This window comes from Mastomys coucha, unplaced genomic scaffold (genome assembly GCF_008632895.1).
Source record: "Mastomys coucha isolate ucsf_1 unplaced genomic scaffold, UCSF_Mcou_1 pScaffold15, whole genome shotgun sequence".
Classification (NCBI taxonomy): Eukaryota; Metazoa; Chordata; class Mammalia; order Rodentia; family Muridae; genus Mastomys; species Mastomys coucha.
Window position 1 is genome coordinate 141,300,613 of NW_022196897.1, and position 23,303 is coordinate 141,323,915.

At 38.4% G+C, this 23,303-nt stretch overlaps 1 protein-coding gene and 1 pseudogene across 8 annotated transcripts in view; both read right to left on the reverse strand.

The window, feature by feature from the left end:
- The window catches only part of Ncoa6 (nuclear receptor coactivator 6), an 80,115-nt gene that overhangs the window by 33,303 nt on the left and 23,509 nt on the right, over positions 1-23,303 (reverse strand). For 6 of the 8 annotated variants that reach the window (XM_031372415.1, XM_031372414.1, XM_031372413.1 and 3 more), the window contains 4 exons: positions 16,314-16,415; positions 13,396-13,674; positions 9,458-9,613; positions 8,355-8,477 (listed from right to left, as the gene is read on the reverse strand). In XM_031372415.1, coding sequence (XP_031228275.1) covers positions 8,355-8,477; positions 9,458-9,613; positions 13,396-13,630 — 514 coding nt within the window. In that variant the 5' untranslated portion in view covers positions 13,631-13,674; positions 16,314-16,415. Of the gene's footprint in view, positions 1-8,354; positions 8,478-9,457; positions 9,614-13,395; positions 13,675-14,777; positions 14,841-16,313; positions 16,416-23,303 lie in introns of all 8 variants that reach the window. The other 2 variants (XM_031372411.1, XM_031372412.1) reach the window with 1 other exon arrangement.
- Positions 2,107-4,228, reverse strand: LOC116090696 (annotated as a pseudogene).

A 23,303-nucleotide genomic window follows, 5' to 3' on the forward strand; every position in this document is an offset into this window, starting at 1 on the left:
AAAGAAACACGTGGTGCTGTTCCTTAATTACAACTTTTACTCACTCACTTCTGGTCTCAATTTTTTTTCATTTGATATAGGGTCTCATTATGTAGCCTTTGCTGGGCTAGAACTTACTATACAAACCTGGCTGGCCTCAAGCTCATAGAAATCCACCTGCCTCTGTCTTCTGAATGCTGGGATAGGTGTGTGCCACCACTTTTCTTTCTTTCTTTCTTCTCTTCTCTTTTTTTTTTTTTTTTTTTTGGTTTTTCGAGACAGGGTTTCTTCGTATAGCCCTGGCTGTCCTGGAATTCACTCTGTAGACCAGACTGGCCTCGAACTCAGAAATCTGCCTGCCTTTGCCTCCCAAATGCTGAGATTAAAGGCATGCGCCACCACTGCCCGGCCTCTTTTTTTTTTTTTTAAGATTTATTTATTTATTTTATATGTATGAGTACACTGTACTTGAACTTAGGCCTCTGCTTACTCTAGCCCCACTCACTCCAGCTCTGTCTTCAGACACACCAGAAGAGGGTCAGATCTCATCACGGATGGTTGTGAGCCACCATGTGGTTGCTGGGATCCAAACTCAGGACCTTCGGAAGAGCAGTCAGTGCTCTTACCCACTGAGCCATCTCGCCAGCCCGCCACCATTTTTCTTAAGACAAACACTTAGACTGTTACTTTTTGGTTGATGTTCACCATTGATAACAAAGCTTTCCTTCCAACTTTATGAACATAGTTCACAAAATTTGATTGATATATAATAGCTCCTCACTACCCTACACTACAATTCTAAATACTTTTCAATTTTCATCATGATTACCTTCTCAAATCATAAGGCATTTATAATGTACTTCTAAATTTTTGAAACTATGGGACACTTGGTTATGTATTATTTATTTTGTCACTCATTTAAGTACATTATGATTAGACACAGAATCTATAGGACATTGTCCCATGGCATTTATTAAAACTTGCTTTTGAAAACATTGTCAACTTGGGCTAGAGAGACGGCTCAGCAGTTAAGAGCACTAACTACTCTTCCAGAGGTCTTGAGTTCAATTCCCAGCAACCACATGGTGGTTCACAACTATCTGTAATGGAATCTGATGCCCTCTTTTCTGGTGTGTCTGAAGACAGCTACAGTGTACTCATATACATAAAATAAATAAATAATTCTTAAAAAATTTAAATAGTTTCTATACATGTCCATTATAAAGCTTTTTGGGGGTTGGGAAAGGCAAATAATCTATGTAGCCTTGACTGGCCTTGGATTCAGAGATCCACCTGCTTCTTAAGCACTGAAGTTAAGTATATGTAACTAGGCTTGACTTATTATATAAAGCTTATCCATTTTTTTTATCCTTATTGATTTTTATATTTGATTCATCAATTACTAACAGATGTTAAAACTGCCAAGATTTTGTATTTCCATATAATTTTTATATATTCAGAGGCTAGGTTATTAAGTATATAAAAATTTAGCTATATTCTTGATAAATTTCTCCTGTTAAATAAAGTGGTATTTTTCATTTATATGATTTTTATCTTTTATTGTTATTATTTGTGGTACTAGGGACTAAACTCAAGCCTTTGCATATGCTAGACAAGTATTCTAGTACCAAGATACATGTAGAACTATTTTTACATTTTGAGACAAGAGCCTAAATTGCTCCAGCAGGCTTCAATTTGGTATACAATTACTAGGCCTCGAGCTTAAGATCCTCCAGGTAGAATTAAAGGCAAATACCACCATGCCCAGATAATATCCTTTTCTGCCTTTTCTTTTCTTTTCTTTTCTTTCTTTTCTCTCTCTCTCTCTCTCTCTCTTTTTTTTTTGTTTTGTTTTGTTTTGTTTTTTTTCGAGACAGGGTTTCTCTGTGTAGTCCTGGCTGTCCTGGAACTTATTGTGTAGACCAGGCTGGCCTCGAACTCAGAAATCTACCTACCTCTGCCTCCCAAGTGCTGGGATTAAAGGCGTGCGCCACCACTGCCCGGCTTGTTTACTTTTTTGAGACAGGGTCTCAGTATGTATCCCCTTGCTGTAGGGAACTTGCTTTGTAGACCAGGCTAACCTTAAACTCATAGAGACTTATGTGCCTCAGCCTCCCCAGTGCTGAGATTAAAGGCATGTACCACCATGCCTGGTTTTATCCTTTTAATTTTAACATCTGCTCTTTCTAATTAAAAAAATTATACTTCTTCTTAGTTACTATTTACCTAGCTGACTTAATTTTATTTTTAACTTTGAATTTTATGAGTCCTTTTATTTTATATAGTTCTCTAAATAGTACAAAGCTAAATCTGAGATTATTATTCTAAGTAATCACTTCTATATTATTAGTGTTCACAATTCATTTACTTTTATTGCCAATTACTGATTCATTCTAATTTGTCATTTACTCTATGACTTATATTTATATTATTTTTTCTCCCTATGCTATACTGTCTTATTTTTCCTAAACTCTACTGGATCTTTTTCATCATACCTTTCCTTTCTACCATTCTATTATGTCCTTGAAATCATACTTCTATTATTTTGTTGTTCTCTTTACAGTGTCAACAGGCAAACCTGACCATGAATGTGACTGCAATATCTGACTGTTGTTATTGCTAAGTCAGTCTTATGTAGGCTCACCTATGTTTACCAGTCACTTCATCATTCCTTCTTAGACCTTATTTCTTTCATTTTAGTTCAACTTTCTTCTTCCTGAAATGTATCCTTGAGCAGTTCAATTAGCAAAGGTCTGTGAACTACATTGGGCCCCCAAGTTCTAGTTTTCTTTCTTCCTCAGTTTGGTTCCATGTAGTCACCCAGTACCGTGGGTAGCAATGAGATCCACTTTGTGCACAGCAGGGACATCTCTTTGGATAGTGGAAGGTTTGCTAATATACTGGTGGTTACAACCTCCAAAGAGATGTTCCACAGGATTTATGGCCACACTGTGTATACGTAGCTAGCAGTTCCTCTTGCCTTTTACTTGTAGTATTCAGAGCTTATGTTTAAGATAGGTTTGTCAATTTTACCCCCACTGGCCACCATACCAATAATAGCTTTGTTGGCCTCAAAAACGACCTTAGACCCCAAGGCAGCTTTACCTAGGTCTTCTTGGTCTTTGGGTTGTAGGAGATGACTATGGCATAGTTCCCAGGGGTTCACACCAACTTACCTCTGTCCCCAAGTGTGCCCCCAGAAAACACACAATAGGCATGGTGCCCACAGACAAAGCATTGCTGATATTGAGCTGGACCTTTTTGCTGCAGTACACAAACTGTACAGTGTGGATTCTCTCTGCAGCGATGAACAGTTCCATCTGATTCTTAAATCAGTAAGGAATATGAACATGAAATACTATTCTAAGGTTTTCTGACTTCCAATGTTCCAGTTGAGAAATGAGCTGAGAATCTGACAGTTTTTTCTTTGTAAACAGTGGATCTTTGGGGGTGGTTGGGTATCTTTAACACTCTGTTTTTCACATCTGTACTTAAAGTATGGTTTAGATGTGGATTTATTTGTGATACTTAGCATTTCTGGGTTTCTGATGTGGAGGAATTGTGTTATTTTGAAAAGTCAGTTCTGGGAAAATGTCTGGTATTCTTTAACACTGTCCCTCAGTTTCCTCATCTTCTGGAGCTCTTTTTAACAGCACAGGAATCCTTCGTATTCTATCCATAAGTACGTTCACATCTCCACTATTGTTCTCTCCTGTATGCTAGGTGATTTCTGCAAACTCTCCTTCAAGTCCAGCTATTTCTAATTTGCTGAATTATTCATTTGATGCCTTTAAATTTTTTTATAAGTTCTGTGCCTCCCTTCAAACATATTTATACTCTGTTAATATCTTTTTTCTTATGGTTTTTGTAATTTTAAACACACAAATATTCTTAATATCTAAAATTCAAAAAACTGGAAGTTTAACCCTAAAATTCATGAATTCAGTACAAACTTTTTTATTATAGAAAGTCTGAACTGAAGGTCTGTAACAGCCTGGGTTGAGAAAGTGCTCCTCCATAGCATCAGCGGGTTTATCAGTCTAGAACCACTTAATATTTAATGGTAGGTTAGCTATTCCAGGTCATTTTATTAGCATATGTTCAACATGCAAATGATTACAGAAGACAACCTCCAAACCACCATCCTCCAAAGAGAGCCAGGCCAAGAAAGGCAGATACCCATGTATCTCCCCATGTCAAAGGTAACTAGCAGTTTAGAATCTACCTTCCATGGAAAGTCTGGCTTCATGAGCGATTTTTAAATTCTAACTTCATTCTTCATGTAGCCTTCCTAGCAACTCAAGTCACATGGTTCCTCAGATTCTTCATGGATTTTGTTTTTTATGTTTTATTCCTTCCTCCCCTTTCCCCTCTTCAAAGGTTGGTCTTGACATACAGCTCAGACTAGTCTTGACATGGTCCCTACTGCTGACATATAGCTCAGATTAGTCTTGACATGTTCCCTACTGCTGACATATAGCTCAGACTAGTCTTGACATGGTCCCTACTGCTGACATATAGCTCAGACTAGTCTTGACATGGTCCCTACCGCTGGGATTACAAAGGCTTGTGCTTCAACACCAGCTGGTCATCACTGTTTAAATTCTCATATTTAATTTTGATTTTTCTCTGAGAAGTTCTTTTGCTTGCTTAATATCTTAGTTATACATTAAAACTTCTAGTTAATGACAACATGATTAACAGTCATCTGTTGAAACCAGATCTACTTCTGTGGAATCCCACCCCATTTTCAAAGATGGCAATTAGAAAGAACATTCATGAACCAGATATGATGGTACACACATGAAACCTCAACACTCAGAAGATTGAAAACAGGCAGGAGGATAGTAGCAAGTTCAAGGCTAGCCTGGTCTATATAGCAAGTTCCAGGATCGTGAGAACTATACAGTGAGAACTTGACAGAAAACAAAACACAATAAACAAACAACAAACAAGGACACTTTCAAGGCACATAGAACAGAGCTCCTTGGACTACAATGAGTTGCTATTCTCAGAAATTTTCCAGTATAGACTAACTACATGCTCAGGAGTAACATGCTAACATGCAGTTCTGGTACTGTGTGGGAATGTGAACTAGATCTGTGGTTCCCACTGAAGGTAACATCCAGGAGATATCTAGGACACCTTAATTTATCAGTTAATCTTAGCACTAGTTTCTTCTCTTAGCATTGACAAGAGAACACAACTACATCTAAACTGATAGACCAGAGATATTCAGAGATGTCTTTAGTTGGCACGATTAGAAGAAAGAGATGCACAGTGGTATTACTAGCATCTGGTGGGTAAAAGCTAAGGACGCTACTAAATACATCTCAATGTACAAGACAGCTACTCACAGAAAAAAATTATTGGCTCCAAATACCAACAGCCCAGAATGAAAACCTTTGATTCAATGATTACTATGGTATCTCCACAAATCTTGGTATTCTCTATGGGGATGAAAAAAATGAACTATAAATTTAGATGTAGTTACTTTCTATTGTCAATGTTAAGGGAAGAAAGTAGCCCAGGCAGTGGTGGCACACGCCTTTAACTCCAGCACTTGGGAGGCAGTGTCAGGCAAATTTCTTCTGAGTTTGAGGCCAGCCTGGTCTACAGAGTGAGTTCCAGGACAGCCAGGGCTACACAGAGAAACCTGTCTTGAAAAAAAAAAAGAGAGAGAGAGAGAAGAAAGTAGATGTTCTAGATACATAATTCTTAAAGTTAATATTGTTTCAGAGGAAATACAAGGTTTCTTTCTCTAGGAAGACTTCTCTAATTTAACCTATTAAACTTCACTTGCATCCATTAAGGCCCAATAGACAAGTGAGAAAAAGGAATCACAAAATACAGCTGGTGTAAAAAAATACCTGGAGGTTAAAATGTCATGGTAACTATAAGTCATCACTAACTGATTAATCCTGGTCCTTTGTGTTATAAATGATCATAATCAGTAACCTCCATTAAATACCAATTTAACCCAATTTCAACCTAATGTTTCAAGGTTTTCTATATGGTAATGAATTTACAGCACTGTAACACTGCCAGACACTACATGTTGTAACACATGTAGATAACCACAGGTATCTTAACATTTCAAGACTTGACAGAATCTTTAACATTGTTTCTAAGATAGAATTAAAGATGTTTATAGTTACCTATGGCCAGAAAACATTAATGCCTGAGGGCAGGAGTTCAGATGAGAGTCCCTGGCTTGCTTTCATGGGAACATTTCTTTACCAATTTCTTTACTAATGACAAGTAAGGCAGCTAGGGTCTTCAGCAAGGGCCAGCAGCAGCAACAGCACAACCTGTGATTTCTTATCGCACTGCCTTAACACTTGCTCAGAGCTGTATGTAAGTTTCTAAGTTAGATCTCTTCCATTACTTATATGGAACATCTTTATCAGTCCAGGAGCACTGAGTGTGACAGATCCTGAGGGCTGTGAATACAGATGCAGTCCCACAGAAGACAGCTTGCCTGTGTAGATGTGAGGAAATTAAGAAATGTTTGCTTTACAGGAGAACTCATCTACTATCAAGCATAAGCTCCAAAGACTGCAGGCCTTATCTCATTTTTAAAGATAAAGATGAAATATATTTCAGGGAGACAAAAGTATATACTATATTTGCATGAAATATAGTAAATACTTGAGGTAAACAGAAAATGCACTGGCAGTATAAAAACCTAACTGCAACTCGATACCAAATTCTTTGTTTTTTGTTTTTGGTATTTTGAGACAGGATCTCTCTACAAAGTCCTGGCTGTCCTGAAACTCACTATGTAGACCAAGCTAGCTCGGTCTACAGAGATTCCCTGCCTTTAACTCCTAAGTGATTAAAAGCATACACCACTATGTTTGGTTGTGTTGAGTTCTTACTTACAGTTCAAATAAGCAGTTTATAAATGAAGTTCCTTTACTTTTTGCATTTTAAAAAAAGCATTTTATAAGTATGAATGTTTTGTCTGTGTGTATGCCTGGTGCCTGTGGAGGTCAGAAGAGGGCACCAGATTTCCTGAAACTGGAATTAGATGGTTGTGAGCCACCATGTGGGTGCTGGGAAGTAAACTTAGTACCTCTACAAAAACAACAAGTGCCCTTAACCATTGAACCATCCCTCCAGCCCCACCTGCTGTTTTTTTTAAACAGTACTATGGTTGTCAGAGATGGAGTGAGTGACTATGTATAGTTTTATGCTCCTACTCCACAGCAGCCGTGCATTTCTGTTTTATGTGAATAAAGACTCCATAAGCTTCTAAAGTTTCAAAGCTACTAGTGCATTAAAAAACCACCACAACAACAAACTAAGGATCTAAGAGTGAGGACATCTGGAACGTAAGCCCACTTCTACCTGACCTGGGACAAATAGCCTCCTTTCTATGAATCCCACAACTTCCCAGCTTTACAAGTAAGAGCCAACTCAATTCTAATGTCTTATGAATCAGAAAGTACTGAGTTAATCTCTGAAGGAGAAATTTTGGGATTATTAAAAAAGGAAGTAACCACTTGAACCTCTTTTAAACTCTCCCCGCCCAATTTGTGCTCATTCTGCCTTAGCCTCGTGAGTGATGAGAGCACAGGCATGCCCACTACTTCTAGCTAACTCCTTCAAGTTCTAAATACATAAAAACACATTATTCAATATACAAGAAGATTCCACATAAGACACAAGAACTCTGCTTACAGATCCTCAGACTCAGAGAAAGCACAAAGTGGAGAGTTACATTCTCTACTAGTGATAATGAACATTTTGAAGATGAAAAATGTTTTACTTCGATTTTCAACACTTAGCATAGGTCTTATCATATATGAGGTACTTCAGAAATGCTTACTCCATGACTCAGTGTTCATCAGATTTTTAAGCTAAAGACTATAAAGACCACAGCCTTATGCTGTTTCTGTAACCTTTATGAGACTAACTCATTTTTCTGAGTAAATAAAAGTGAGTATACTATGACCTCATCTATATGACAAGACTCATTACCTTAAGAAATCAAGCTCCCTGGACTGGAGAGATGGCTCAGCGGGTAAGAGCACTGACTGCTCTTTCGAAGGTCCTGAGTTCGGATCCCAGCAACCACATGGTGACTCACAACTACCCGTAATGATATCTGACGCCCTCTTCTGGTGCGTCTGAAGACAGCTACAGTGAATTACGCTGGAGGGAGCGGGGCTAGGGCGAGTGTGGCTGGAGCGAGCGGGGCTGGGAGTTCAATTCCCAGCAGCCACACACATGATGGCTCACGACCATCTGTACAGCTACAGTGACTCATACACATAAAATAAATCTTTAAAAAAAAAAAAAAAGAAATCATGCTCCCAAAAGAAAACTGGTAAAATGTAATGTCACACAAAATGAGTAGGAGCTCTCACCTGGACCACTTGCCATGGGAAATCCTGCCTCCATCCTAACGGAATTTCCAGATGCCACGGGTCCATTCATTCTCACATCTTGGCTTCGGTTCTGACCCAAAGCCAGGTTGATAGCACCTTCCCCTGAAAATGACAGTAGAGTTACAAAATGGAAATAGCCAGAGTAAAAGGCAGATTTAGTTTAAAGACAGATACATAAGAATTACTTTTTCTGATTTTGAAGAATTATACTAGATTTACCACTACAGGAGATAGCTCAGTATTATAACCCTAACCTAACCCCTTATAGTTCAGTCTAGCTCTGAATTCGTGACTTTCCAGCCTTGCCCTCCAGAATTCTGGAACTACAAGAAACTGAAATCCTAGCCTATGCAGCTTGTTCCAGCTTAGCAAGCACAAGGTGATCACAGTCAGTCCTCACAGTCATTAATGGAGTTGCTTAGTGTCAGAGGGCTTCAAAGTCTCAACATTTATTTTCAAAACTGGCCCACTAAATGTCTGTGGGCAGAGGCAAGATGAAAACAAGAGAGAGAATAGGAAGAAACTCAGAAACTCAAAATTCCTGATTTCCTTCTGGGAGTGTATAACTAGAAGATGAGAGACATGAATTCAGTGTGGAGAGAAGGCAGGACAGCAGGGACACTGTAATGCTTGGGTGTAGAGACTCTGGAGGACTTGTGAGGAAATTACCATTTTCTTTCAATAAGTGCATATAAAAAGGTTTCCAGGTATTTTGAATATAAGTCAGTTGGCAGTGTACTTGCCTAGCATGTACGAAGTACTGGGTACTGTCCCCAGCACTGCACAAACCTAGTGTGGAATTGAAGCACCTCAGAGGTGGAGGGAAGATTCAGTTCAAGATTGTGCTTGGCTACATAGGGTATCGGAGGCCGATGGCTACACAAAATCCTATCTCAAAAATAAAAAAACCAAAACCACAAAGAACAAAAAGATCCTTGTAGGCTTCTAGTAGAGATGTCATGTAATGGCAAGCAGAGAGATCTCTCCTAAGCACTAGGCAAGGCAGCATCAGAAGTTATGCAGGGGTGGGTGCTACTGCTACTGTATTTTGGCTCAGATAGGCACATGGCAAAGTAAAGGACCTTCAATCTGAACGGAGAGAATTCCCAAATCCCGAAGCTGTTGGTTGTTGCTCTGAGCTAGGATCCGTAGCCGCTCTGCCGCTTCCCGGGGGATGTTGAATGTGACTCGCACGCTGTTCCAGGGCTCTACTTTCTGTACCTTTAGCTTGCTGGATTCTTGGTCATGAAGAAAAAAGAATAACATTATTAATTTTGAAGGGATTTGAGAATGAGCAACTGAAAAAAAACAAAACAAAATCCCTCTTTTAACTAAGAGCAGAGTTCACTGAAGCAAAACAGACCAAAGGAGGGAACGCACATTCTGATAAGTCAGCTTCCTTTAGGACAGAAAAACATTGAGCATTCTGCAGTTCTGAGACCAACACAAACTTCTGGCAGATTCTTAAGAATGCACAAAAGCTAACTTACTCTGGGGAAAGTGTGTGTCCATATGCAAAGGAGTGAAGTTATACCTAATATAATGTATAAAAATTAATCAAAAATGGAACAAACACTTAAGTATAGACCTAAAACTTTTAGAAGAAAATATCTGACAAGCCTCCGCCACCTTGAACTTGGCAGCGATTCTTGGAGGTGGCAGCAGAGGGACAGGCAACAAAAGGAAAAAAATACGAACACTAAACTTTTTTCCTGAGACACTGTTTCTCTGTGTATCCCTGGCTGTCTTGGAATTCACTCTATAGACTAGGCTGGCCTCAAACTCACAGAGATCCACCTGACTCAGCCTCCTAAGTGCTGGGATTAAAGGCATGCATCACTACTGCCTAGCCTGAAACACTGGACTTCTTAAAGACTTTGTGCACTTAAATGAATTTGGACTTTCTTAGTGATAGTGTGTTTAAAAAACACTACCAAATGACTATATACCATATCACATTAGGCTGGCTATTACAAAAATAGAATATAGCAAATGTTGACAATGATATGGGGAAATTGGAGATCCCTGTGCACTAATGATGGGAATACACAAATGGCACAACTACTAAGAGAACTATATAGTGAGGAGTTAAAAAAAAGAGTTACATATTGACAGCAGTCATCTAGGAAAGGCTACGGCAAGCAAGTGAGTTTTTTGGAGATGGCCCACCATTTGCACAGCCCCAGAGACTTCGCCCCAGGATTGCATCTTCTTGCCATTATTACATGGATGGCCTAATGACTCTTGGGCATCAGCCCACTCTACTGGACAAATTTCCTACAGATTTCAACATGAAGATGAAATTTTTATGAATTAATGCTGTTTAAATGAATTAATGACTTTATAGAATTCAAATAAGTTTAAGGAGATGGTTTTAGTATTATAGTCAAGAACAGAATGTGCCCCCCTTCATAGCATATTAAGTAAAGGCTGAATGATAAGCTTTCATAAATTACACTAAGAAGAGAAGTAGACTTGAGACAGATTTGTGATCAAGGAAAAACATTCATTCTAGGTCAGGTCTAAGGATGAAGCCACAGGTGTGGGTTTTGATAAAATAAGGCCATATGAAATTGCTGCTTTGAACTTATACTGAGCTTATAGAATAAAACACTGCTTTGAACTTACTATTGACATCCTTCTGTAACTCCCCTTTTGTGTAACATTTTATCTATGAAGTAATTTTATGAAGAATTTTCGTTTAAGAAAGTATAAAAAGGTGGCAAGAAGAAATAAAGTATGGCTTTTGGGGCTCTGTTCATCCACCAAATGTATATATGTATATATGTCTGGGCATACAAAGATATGTAGATACATGTGTATGCATGTAAGAATGAATGTGCACTTGTGAAATTGATGAAACGGGTGGCTAGGCCCAGCTAAAGTGTATATGTGTGCATGCATGCATGCCTGTCTCTCTGTCTGTCTTCCTTCCTTTCTTTCCTTCTTCCTTCCTTCCTTTCTTTCTTTCTTTCTTTCTTTCTTTCTTTCTTTCTTTCTTTCTTTCTTTCTTTCTTCCTTTCTTTCTTTCTTTTTTTCCAAGACAGGGTTTCTCTGTGTAGCCCTGTCTCTGTCCTGGAACTCACTCTGTAGACCAGCTGGCCTCGAACTCAGAAATCCACCTGCCTCTGCCTCCCAAGTGCTGGGATTAAAGGTGTGTGGCACACCATCTAGACGGCCTTTCTTTCTTTCTTTCTTTTGTTCTTTCTTTCTTTCTTTTTTTCTTTCTTTCTTTTCCTTCTTCCCTCCTTTCTTCCCTATGAAACTGGCCCCCAAAACGGTAAGAGAGAGGTAGAAGGCCAGAGGTCATCAGCCTTTGGCTGATGCTGTTTCCTGCCTCAGTACCTGAATATCGGGGCTGGTCCCTAGCAATATAATACAGCACTTTTATTTCTAAGTATACAACCTAAAGAATTGAAAGCAGGATATGGAAGAACATTTACAGCAGCATTATTTATAACAGCTAAAGCACGGAAGGAATCCAAGTGCCCAGCAACAGATAACTAGTAAGTAAAATGTAGTATATACATACATTCTGTGGAATATTTGGCCTGAAACAGGAAGGAAATCCTATCATGTGCTACAGCATGGACAAACACTGAGAATATTATGCTAAATGAAATAAATCAGTCAAAAAGATACATGATTCTGCTTCTATGAGGTGGGTAAAAATAAAGAAAGGGGGCTGAAGAGTTAGAGAACTGGCTGCTTTTCCAGAGGGTTAGGGTTCAATTCCAAGCACACACGTGGAAGTCACAACTGGCTGTAGCTCTAGTTCCAGCAGATATGATGCTCTCCTCTGGCCTCTATGGGCACTGCAAGCACGAAGTGCATTTACATGCACGCAGGCAAAATACCCATATACATAAATCTAATTTTTTAAATTAAAAAAAAATTATAAAAATGCAATGGTGCTTATTAAAAGCTTGAGTAGGTAGGGAATGTGAAATTATCACATAATAGTTATAGATGTTAATTTTATAAGAGTTAAAAATTGGCTACTAGTAATTGTTGTATAATATTTTAATTGCATTTAAGTATCATTGAGCCATATATAAAAATCATGAAGATGGCAAATTCCCTTATGTGTATTTTACAATTAAAGATTTACAAAGTAAACTGAAGTAGTAATATTGTTTGTAATTACATTTCACAACAAGAAAGGAAATAAAAGATTTATTTTTGTTAACCAACTCAGATCAACTAAATCAAATCAAATCACCTTTTGTTATCAACTCAATCAACTAAACAGTTTATACTCTTTATTCAATTAAATCTCTCTCTCTCTTTCTTTTGAGATAGGGTCCCTCTGTGTAGTCTTAGCTACTGTTCTGGAACTCACTCTGTAAACCAGGTTGGCCTGTGCCTTCCAAATGCTGGGATTAAAGGTGTGTGCCACTGCCCAAGTTACATCTTTCGGTATTAATAAAATGGCTCTATAGGAAAATGTTTTCTCAAAATCCAGATATCCATGACGAGCGTTTCAAGATGCCACCTAAGCCTGTCCATCTCTTAAACCATTAGATATAAAATATTAACAGAGAATTTAGTGTTCCGATATAAAACAAGAGCAAAGCAGACCACTTGTTAAGGGCGATGGGATTAATATACTCACAGATTTTAAAAATGCTTAGATTATGTTTAGTCAAAGTGCTCTTAAAGGTAAGGTAAGGAAACCGTGACCCAGAGAAAGGCTAAGTAAGCTGTGCAGATCAGACAGCCTCTAAGTGTAAGCCTGGGCTTTTCCATGACATTTGGAGACATGTGTCATACACTGAAAAACTTTGGATCTTGGTTCCACAGGACAAAGACACTAAAGTTTCTTCCAATCTGATGATTACTGAAAACTTATCTATGTTCTGCACACACATCAGATAAATTATTTAATTACAATACACTTTACTATAGAAACTTTTAAAACTAGGCAAGGTAGCCTAAACCCTGTAATCCTAGCATCATGGTTGTAGGCAAGTAAGTTTGTCAGAGCATACAGCAACGAGAAGGAAGCAAAATTAATTACCCATGTGTAACAAGTTGGGCACATTCTTTAATATTGCATCCAGTTTCCATTTGAAGTCTTTATCATCTATATTTCCTTTGAAGGCTACAAAAATCGTGGAATCCTCCAAAATACTATCACTTTTTGTGTCATCATCTTCTAGTCCAGAGTCAAACTCCACTTCTGAGTCTCCCATTGTTGATGAACACAAGGAAGTATAGATGTCTTCAAAGTTTGGAAGGTCATCCAAAACCATGGTGTATTATTCCAGAAGTGTACACAAGTGACCGGTGAGAAAACCTTCGGAAAACAGAGGGGATGCAGAGTATTATAACTTATCATTATATAGTCAACATATCATTTTTATTTAATATATCATCTATACCTCTATAAAAGATGTAATTTTCTTACTAAATAAAATTTCCTTTCATAATACTACTTGCTACTTCTTTTTGTTAAAACTAGACTATTGGGAGACATATACAAAGTGTCACAGGAAAATCAATCGACCTGAGTGTGAGTAGTGCACACCTACTTCCTCAGCGCCTTAGAAGTTCACAAGTTGAGCCCACCCGGGGCTGCAGAGGTAAGCTCTTGTCTCAAACAACAGCACCCAGACAATCCTTTATGAAATAACTATGCTCCTTCTCCAGCTACATTTAAAATTTTCTAATAATATTAAAAGTAAATAAATAAAACTAATAAAGATTTTAAGGCTAAAAAGTTGCTGCTTAGCAGGAGAAAGACTGAATTTTGAAACTGCCTAAAAACTGTAGGTATTTAGCAACTATTTCAAAGTAGGACAGAAAGAAAATAACTTAATGATATATGTCATTAAAGTAAAACAAGAATAAGCCAAACCAAAATTAGTAGCTGGCAAGCCATAATACAGACTGGTGAGATGATTAAGCAGTAGATGCTTCTAAGCCTGGGAACCTGAGACTGCCTCAAAAAAAAAAAAAAAAATTAAGAGGGCTGGTGAGATGACTTAGCAGGTAACTGTGACTGCTCCCAAGCTTGATGATAAGTTTGATCCCCAAGATCTATATTATGGAAGGAGAGAATTAAATTGCAAGTTGTCCTCTGACTTACACACACATACCAAGCCCATTCACACAAGCAGTAAATAAACAAATGTTTAAACATTTTTTTCAAAAAAAAAAAAAGATAAAATAATTGTTAGGATAAGTGTTAATAAAATGGATTAAAACAAAAATATAAAAAATTAATGAAACAAAGTTCTTTGATAAGATAACCAAATTAAGCAAAATAAATAGACATTAATTAAGAAAATTAGGAGGCTAAACATGCACCTCAGTTGATATAGAGCTTGCTCAGCTAACATGCACAAAGCCCTGGACCTAATCCCCAGCATCACACAAATCAGGGACAGTGATACATACCTCTAATTCCAGCACATGGAAGATGGAGGCAGGAGGATCTCAGAAATCCAAGATCATATGTGGCTAAAAGAGAGTTTAAGGCCAGTTTGGGATACAAGAGGCTTGGCCTCAAAAAAGATAAGTATACATACATAATATACATTATATACATTAATACTTACATAGACTAAAAAGGAGATATTAAAGCAGTGAAATTCAAAGAGGATCACTAAGGAACTTTTGAAAACTTCCAGTAAGTTGTTAAAATTAGAAAGAATTGGTATTTTCCTCAATACATGAATTACCAAAATCGAATCAAAAGAATATAACCTAAAAAAAAAAAAATGGCTAACATACAATGAGGGCTAATGAGATGGGTTAGTGTGTAAAGGCACTTGTAGCCAAGCCTCATGACTCAAGTTTAATGTCCAGAAACTACACGGAGGAAGGAGAGAACCAGCCACCTCTGTGTGTTGTTTGCTAACTTCTGTATCTCTTGGTGGCATTTGCACATACAAGATATGCACATACAATAGAAGTAAGATATGGAGGCTGGAGAGATGGGTCAGCAGTTATGAGAACATGCTGCTCTTTAGAGGATCCAATGGTTTTGAGTGGGTGCTAGGGAATGAACTTGGCTTCTCTACAAGAAAAGCAAATACTCTTAACCTCTAAGCAACTCTCCAGCCTCACTTCACCCTCTGGTCATATAGATTACAGTGCTTGGATTCTTTGTTGTGTGTGTGCTTGTTTTGAGACAGGGTTTCTCTGTGTAGCTCTGCTGTCCTGGAAGTCATTATGTAGACTTTGGTGGCCTCAAACTCATCATAGAGATCCACCTGCCTCTGCCTCTGGAGTGCTGGAATTAAAGGTGTATGTAAAATATAAAATAAAATAAAAGTATGTGCTATCATATCACTCTAGCTAATGCCTGTAGTAAATAAAAAGCATAGAAACAAGCAAGACAGAAGTCAAATCCTTCCTACTTACAGATATGATCATATACATAAAAGACACTAAGAACTTCACAAGGTAACTCTTAAGAGTTAAGACAGTAGATACTTTCGAGAAAATATCAGGGATATAAGATTAACCTTGAAGACCCAGCAGCAGGGCTAGTAAAATGGCTCAGCAGTGAAGTGCTCTTTGAGAGGACTGAAGCTTGGTTCCCATGTCAGGTGGCTCACAGCCTTGCCTAGAGCTCCAGCTATAGGGGATCTAATGTTCTCTTCTGGACTCCACGGATACCCACAAACACACATGCAAATCAAAGCAAATCACTAGGTTCTCTATATACTGATAATATGCTGGGAAAGAAATCAGGAGAGATGGCTCTGGCTCAAACCCAGGTTCAATTCCTAGAACCAACATGGAGGTTCTCAACTGTCTGTAACCTCAGTTCCAGGGCATCTGTCACCCTTTTCTGGCCTCCTTGGGAACTTCATGAATGGGTTGTACAGACATACAGGAATGCAATAAATAATAAAATAGAAGAAAAACCAAAAAGGTAGACTAAAAAAAAAAAAAAAAGAATCTCTTACATAAAGTTTCACTTACCTAATTGTCTTAATTTTTATCACTTATCCAGATCATCCTCTAAGTCCAAGCAAGGTGGCATCTTTAGGGCTTATATGTCAAAGTAGCAGCCAAATCAGAATTCTTTTGGAAAGGGATAAAATAAAGTAAGAGAGAGAGAGAGAGGAAGAGAGAAAGAGAGAAAGAACAGTATTATAAAGAAATAAGATTAAAAATACAAACAATAAAGTCAACACGTAAACTCTAGAGATTGTTAAATCAGTTTTCACTAGAAATCTTACAACATGCCTTATCCCACATGTAGAATGTAGAAGCAAAACTCGGGAACCCAAACTAGCTTCATGTAAGAACCACAGAACAGGGAATTCTGGCTTTCTAGCACCCTTCAGACTTTTATTCCCAACCCTGCCAAATTAAACAAGGAAACTGCCTATAGATATTTGGAGACAAATATTTTTTCTTTTTACAAGTTTTAAAAGATTTGTTTGTGGGCTGGTGAGATGGCTCAGCGGATAAGAGCACTGACTACTCTTCCAAAGGTCCTGAGTTCAGATCCCAGCAACCACTTGGTGGCTCACAACCACCTGTAATGAGATCTGACACCCTCTTCTGGTGTGTCTGAAGACAGCTACAGTAAATTACACTGGAGTGAGTGGAGCCGGAGTGAACAGGGCCAGAGCGAGCAGGGCCAGCAGAGGTCCTGAGTTCAATTTCCAGCAGCCACACACGTGATAGCTCACGGCCATCTGTACAGCTATAAAAAAAAAAAAAAAAATCTTTTAAAAAAAGATTTGTTTGTGTATATGGGTGTTTTCCTTGTATGTATATATGTGTACCACATGTATGTTTGGTGCCTATGGAGGCCAAAAGAGGGTGTCGAATGCCTTGGACCTGGAGTTGCAGATAGATGGTTGTGAGCCACAGTATCAGTGCTAAGAGACCATCCAGGACCTTGGGAAAATCAGCCAGAGCTCTTAGCAGCTGAGCATCTGTCCAGCCCCACAGGATATTTTCTATTCACATTAAATACAAAACTTACATCTTCTAACATAATTTCAAACTTATTTTTAAAATCCATAAAGTATATTTTCCTTACTTATTCATAATATCTTGTAGTTTTAATTAAAAATTTAGTTTAAATTCTAAAGCATTCTTTATGGCAAACATACAAATTATACATGGACATTTTACTTTTTTTGGCATGCTTCAGAAAAAAATTACCTATCTTAATAAGATAGTATCAGACTATAACATCTTTAGCTTTGGTGTTACAATTCTATTATTGCCATATACTGATCAAAACCTTTGAAACATCTATTTAATGTGTGCATACATACATGCATGTGTAACAGTGTGCAGAGGTAAAAAGACAACTTGTCAGAATCAGCTTTTCACTTCTACCATCCTGGGGATTGAACTTACGTCTTCAGGTTTGGTGGCCAAGTGTTCCTACCCTCAGAAACTATCTTATGAGCTCAGTATTGATTTTTATAATCTTGAAACTTTAGATGGATATGTACTAGTAACTAATAAGTAACAAAAACTATTGTTTAATTAAAGAAAAAGGTACTTTTATACGTTAGGCCATCTCAAGGAAAAATCTCAATATGTCTTAAACAACAATAGTGAGTGCTCAAATGTTCTAGTGACAATGAATTTAAATGATCACCTCAAAATAAACAACAAACAGAATCCTTCTATCTTACAGCGACAGCAAAACCAACAAACAGAATCCTTCTACCTTACAGTGACAGTGAAACTACAGATTCAGGTTAGGAAAAACTACCAAGCAGAAATGCAGTATTTCTAGAAAACTATAGGAACCCAAGAACATAGGCAACTTAATGAGGAAGAAAATTAATAGTCATAAAATATCTACATGATGGAAGTAAATAAATAACTTAAACAGCCAAGTCTAAGTTAGAAAAAAAAGTCATTAGAGTAAGCTAATGAGCTAAAAGGGAGCCAAGTGAATTCATCAGTAAAATAGAACTCATTTAGAAACAAAAGAACAGACATTGACGGAGCACTCCTGCAATCCGCCCTCAAGAGGCAGAGGCAAGAAGGGCATGAATTAAAGGCCATTCTGGGCTATGATTCAAGACTCTTACTCAAAAACCTAATAAAAGGTCAGACCAGCGGCTCAGGCTTGGAAGGAGGAAGCACTCAAGAAAGGAGGATCAGTATTCAAGGCCAGTCAGGAACAAAGAGAATCTAAGGCCTGCATTGTATGAGACAGTGTTTCAAGTTAATAAAATAAAACAGTAAAAAAAAATCCAATAAAACAATTACAGGTAAATTATTAAAAATATATAAGAGGCAGGATATGGCTCTGGACCTTGAATTCTCGGCAATCCTCCTGTCTCAACTTCTCATGTGCTGTGATTACAGGCATATGTTATCATGCTCAGCTCCAATACCCCTATATTGGAAGACTATTTTAAAGTTATATAACTAGTTAACTTAAGAAAGTAAAGAAGGAAAACAGCAAGCCAGGTAGTGGTGGTACATGCCTTTTGAGACCAGCATGGTCTACAGATTGAGTTCTAGGAAAGTTGGAAATACATACAAAACCACTTCAAAAAACCAACCCTTTACTGCCCCCACCACAGAAAGACAGGAAACAACAAACACCAGGCCAGAGCAACACACAACAGAAACAAGAAAGGATTGCTAACTGTGACTATTTTGGCCAAGATTTTGTTCATCATAGTATAAATTTTTGTTCTGTTTTGTTTTTTTGAGACAGGGTTTCTCTGTGTAGCTCTGGCTGCCCTGGAATTCATTCCGTAGACCAGGCTGACCTTGAACTTAGAGATCCACTTTCCTTGGCCTACTGTGATTAAAGGCACAGTGCTACTGCCAAGCTACAATATAAATGTTTGATATTCTTATGTTGAGAGCACAGCAGGAAGGTCTTTGGGCTGATCTCCAGGGAGACCAGGAATGTTACACACATAGGATTGTCTTTCCAAGGGGAAAGACCCAAAACCTGTTTTTCCATCCAGAAAGCTGGGAATTGGAAGTGACTAAGCTGCTGGTCAGTGTTATCTGTTGGGCCAGACCATAGCAAGCTCCAATATAAACTCAGGAACAAAGGTAGTTAGTAGTCTAAATGATCCTTACAGCTAGGGGGCTCCCCAAGCTCCCACAACAGGACAGAGATACTCAGTCTGAATGACCCTTACATTGTCTGTATAGCCAGAGGCTCCTCAAGCTCCCACAACCAGGACCAGAGGTCCTGTTTAGCACAAATGACCTCTATGCTGTCCGTTCATGGAAACCAGGCCAGACGCTTCAATAGGCCGTCAAGCTTGTACAGGTAGCCTATCCATAGAACCCATCTTCTTAGAATACACCACTCAGCAACAGACTCCCTGGAGTCTTGATCCAGGTTAATGAAGTGAATCTGAACCAACTTTTCATTCTCACTTCTTCACAGTTCATTTCCCTGCCATGACCATGCAGGGTCTTCCTCACCCCCTTTGCACCATATACAAACTTAATGAAAAACAAAATACTTCCTTAAAAAGTACAGAAGTCTAATGGCCTGAAGTTGTTCCAGAGTACAAATGTATCCATAAAAACCTTTCAATGCTTTTTAAAATTGCATTTATGATTTGTTTATATGTGGGCATACTCATGCCACAGCACTCACATGGACATCAGAAGACAACTTCAGAGAGTCACTGCTCTTATTCCACTTTTATGTGGGCCAGTGACTAAATGCAGGTAATAAGACTTAGTAGCAGCCTCTTTACTGAGTGAGAAATCTTGCCAGCTCCTCAATTCATTTAATAAAGAAAATATAAATACTCAAGCCAACACAGTCTGTAGGCAGAAAGCTACAGATCCATATTTTAATATTGTGTGCTCTTATACCAATGTGTGAGATTCTAAATCAAATTTTAAATAGATCTTGGCAGTACTTTAAAGGAAGTTTATTATTGGGATTCAGAAAACTCAGAGAAGATGTTATGTGATTATCTCCAATAATGTAACAAATCCCTGTCTCCAATACTGGGTACTGAATCTAGAGTTTGTTTGAACATTTATTTATTTATTTTGTATACAGCATTCTGCCTACATATTTGCCTCCCGGTCAGAAGAGGGCACCAGATCTCATTACAGATGGTTGTGAGCCTCCACGTGGTTGCTGGGAATTGAACTCAGGACCTCTGGAAGAAGAGACAATGCTCTTAGCCACTGAGCCATCTCTCCAGCCCCTGAATCTAGAGTTTTACATGTGCATCTTATTTGGGAGTGAGGAGACACTATTAGGGTGGCAGTTTACTTCTTTATTTAGAGACTGGGTCTCTCTCCTTATGTACACCACAGCCTGGCCTGCCTCTGCCTCCTGAGTACTGGGATTAGAGGTATGTGCCACTATGCCGTCTTGGGCTGTGCTAGCAATGTGTAACACAGGCTAGCCTTCAAGTCTTGATCCTGTTTCCTTAGTCTCCAGCATAGCTAGATTATATGCCTACCTCATCTGGCTGACTTAATCATTCATTCTTGATAATATTCTAAACTTGGAAAATATACAATATTTTCTTTTTTTCTAAGTACTTTATTCCATTCTTGTTTGTTTGTATCATGTATATGAGTGTTTTGCCTACATGTATGTCTGTGCAGGATGTGTATGCTGTGCCTGTGTAATCCAGAATAAGACATCAAATCCCCTGAAACTAGAGTTACAGACAGTTGTGTGCTACCTACAGACAGTTGTGAGATGCCATGTGGATGTTGGAATCAAACCAGGGTCCTATGGAAGAGTAACCAGTGCTCTTAACCACTGAACCACCTCTCCAGCCCCATACAATACTTTCTTAACATGACAGAAGGGCTAGAATGTAACTCTGTGGCAGAGTACTTGCATATATGAAGCACATCACACACACAGAAACCAACAAATACAAATCGGCAGTCTGCTTTACAGAAGAATAGGGGTCAATCAGTGAACATAGATGTATTAAAAATCAGTAAAATAAAACAAGAGAAATAAAGAATATAAAACTAAAGAAAACGACAGAACTGTATTATAGTTGCTGGTATTCTAGTGCTAATTATGTTCCCCCAAAAAAACTGTCTGCAGGAGAAGGTCCGCATGGGGAACCTGCCCCCAGTTGGTTCTGGTTGGTAAATAAAGATGTCAACAGCCAATAGCTGAATAAGGCAGAGAAGTAGGATTTTAGGATTCCTGGGCTTGGGACCTGAAGCAGGAAGAAGGAGGATAAGCCCTGCCTGAGAAGAGTGCAGGACAGAGAGGCATGGCCGCCATGTGAAAGAGCCAGGAGAGCACAGCCCTCGGAGCTGCCCAACTCGGTCCAGGGTAGCCAAGAAAGAAGATAAAATGTAGTAAGTAGTAACTCAGAATTATTGGCAGGAGGTAGAGTCTATCAACAGTGGAGGCTAGGCAGTGGCCCAGCCACTGTGCTGTTTAAGGCATATTAACATATAAAGGCTGTGTGTGTCTTTTATTAGGGAATATAAACCACTGAGGTAGGTAGGGAACCCGCTGCTGAGATTGATTTAAAAAATTATTACACTGTATTCTTGAAAGTCAAACAAAAGACAGATGAGAAAATTTAGCAAAGTAGCACAATGCAAAGTTAATATACAGAAAAAATAGCAATTGTTACCTATATAGTCATCAACAGGTGGGGAAAGATATCACTTTTTAATAGTGACAAAAAAATTAAAATCTTTAAGAACTGACAAAAAAAAGATCAAGATATAAAAAGAAAACCTTAAAATACTTATGAAGGGAGTTGGAGAAAAAGCTCACTGGTGAGAGCATTTGTTGTTCCTGTAGAGGACACAGGTTCAATTCCAAGCACTCACATGGTAGCTGGCAGCCATCCAAAAGTCTAGTCCTAGGCGATCTGAGGCCTTCTTCTGACTTCTTAGGACACCGGGCACACACATGGCGCACATACATACATACATGCAGTCAAAATATCTGTATACATGAAATGTTTTAAAATACTTAATGAAGGACAAGAAAATTTTTTAAAGCTATGGATAAAATGATACGTTCACAGTAAAGATTCCTATGTTAATTCTCCCTAAGTTATAATTAAATGACAACCTAACTCCGAAAAGCCAGATTACAGAGAGGGATTAAGCCCCATCACATTAAAACATGTTATGAGGGGATGAGGAGTTGGCTCAGTGGATGAGAGAGGTTGCTGGGCAAGCCTGAGATTTGGAATCCAAATCCCTACCACCCATACAGAAGCTGGGCATGACCATGTGTGCACCTCTAACTCTAGCACTACAGGGTGGAGACAGGAGGATCACCATGGTTTGCTGGCTACCAGTCTAGTTCCAGGTTCTAAAAGACCTTTCTCAAGTGAATAAGGTGGAAAGTGACAGAGCAGGGCAGCCAAAGTCCTCTCTGTCCTCTAGGAGAAAATGGCTCTGTGTTTGGCCTTACACATACACATATACAACACACACATGCAATACATATAAGTTAACAAACACTGACCCACACTATATTCTCAGTAGTTAAAACTACTACAAAAACTTTAAAGTGGATGGGAGATTAATAGAACTTTGAAATTTTAATATCTCATAAAGGTGAAGAAAAATTATTTATTTTCCTTGTATGATATTAGAACAAGGTAGCTAGCAATCTAGAAGATAATAAAACTGATTCATTTCTCTCACTATACAATAAGATAACTCCAGACAGACCAAAAACTTCACATATAATAAGTGAAACTCTACATTTTAATATTATAGAAGCACAGAAAAAATATAACTTTCAAGGAGAAAGTTTTTCTAATGACTCAAAATCTAAAGTCCTGTAAGACTGATCAAATACAAATAGCTGGGCATGATAGCACACATCTTTAATCCCAGCACTCAGGAAGCAAAGGTAGTGATCATAGTGAACTCAAGGCCAGCATGGTCTACTTAGGATGTCCAAGGCCGTCAAGGCTATGTTGGTGAGACCCTTTCTCCAATCTCTCTCTCTCTCTCTCTCTCTCTCTCTCTCTCTCA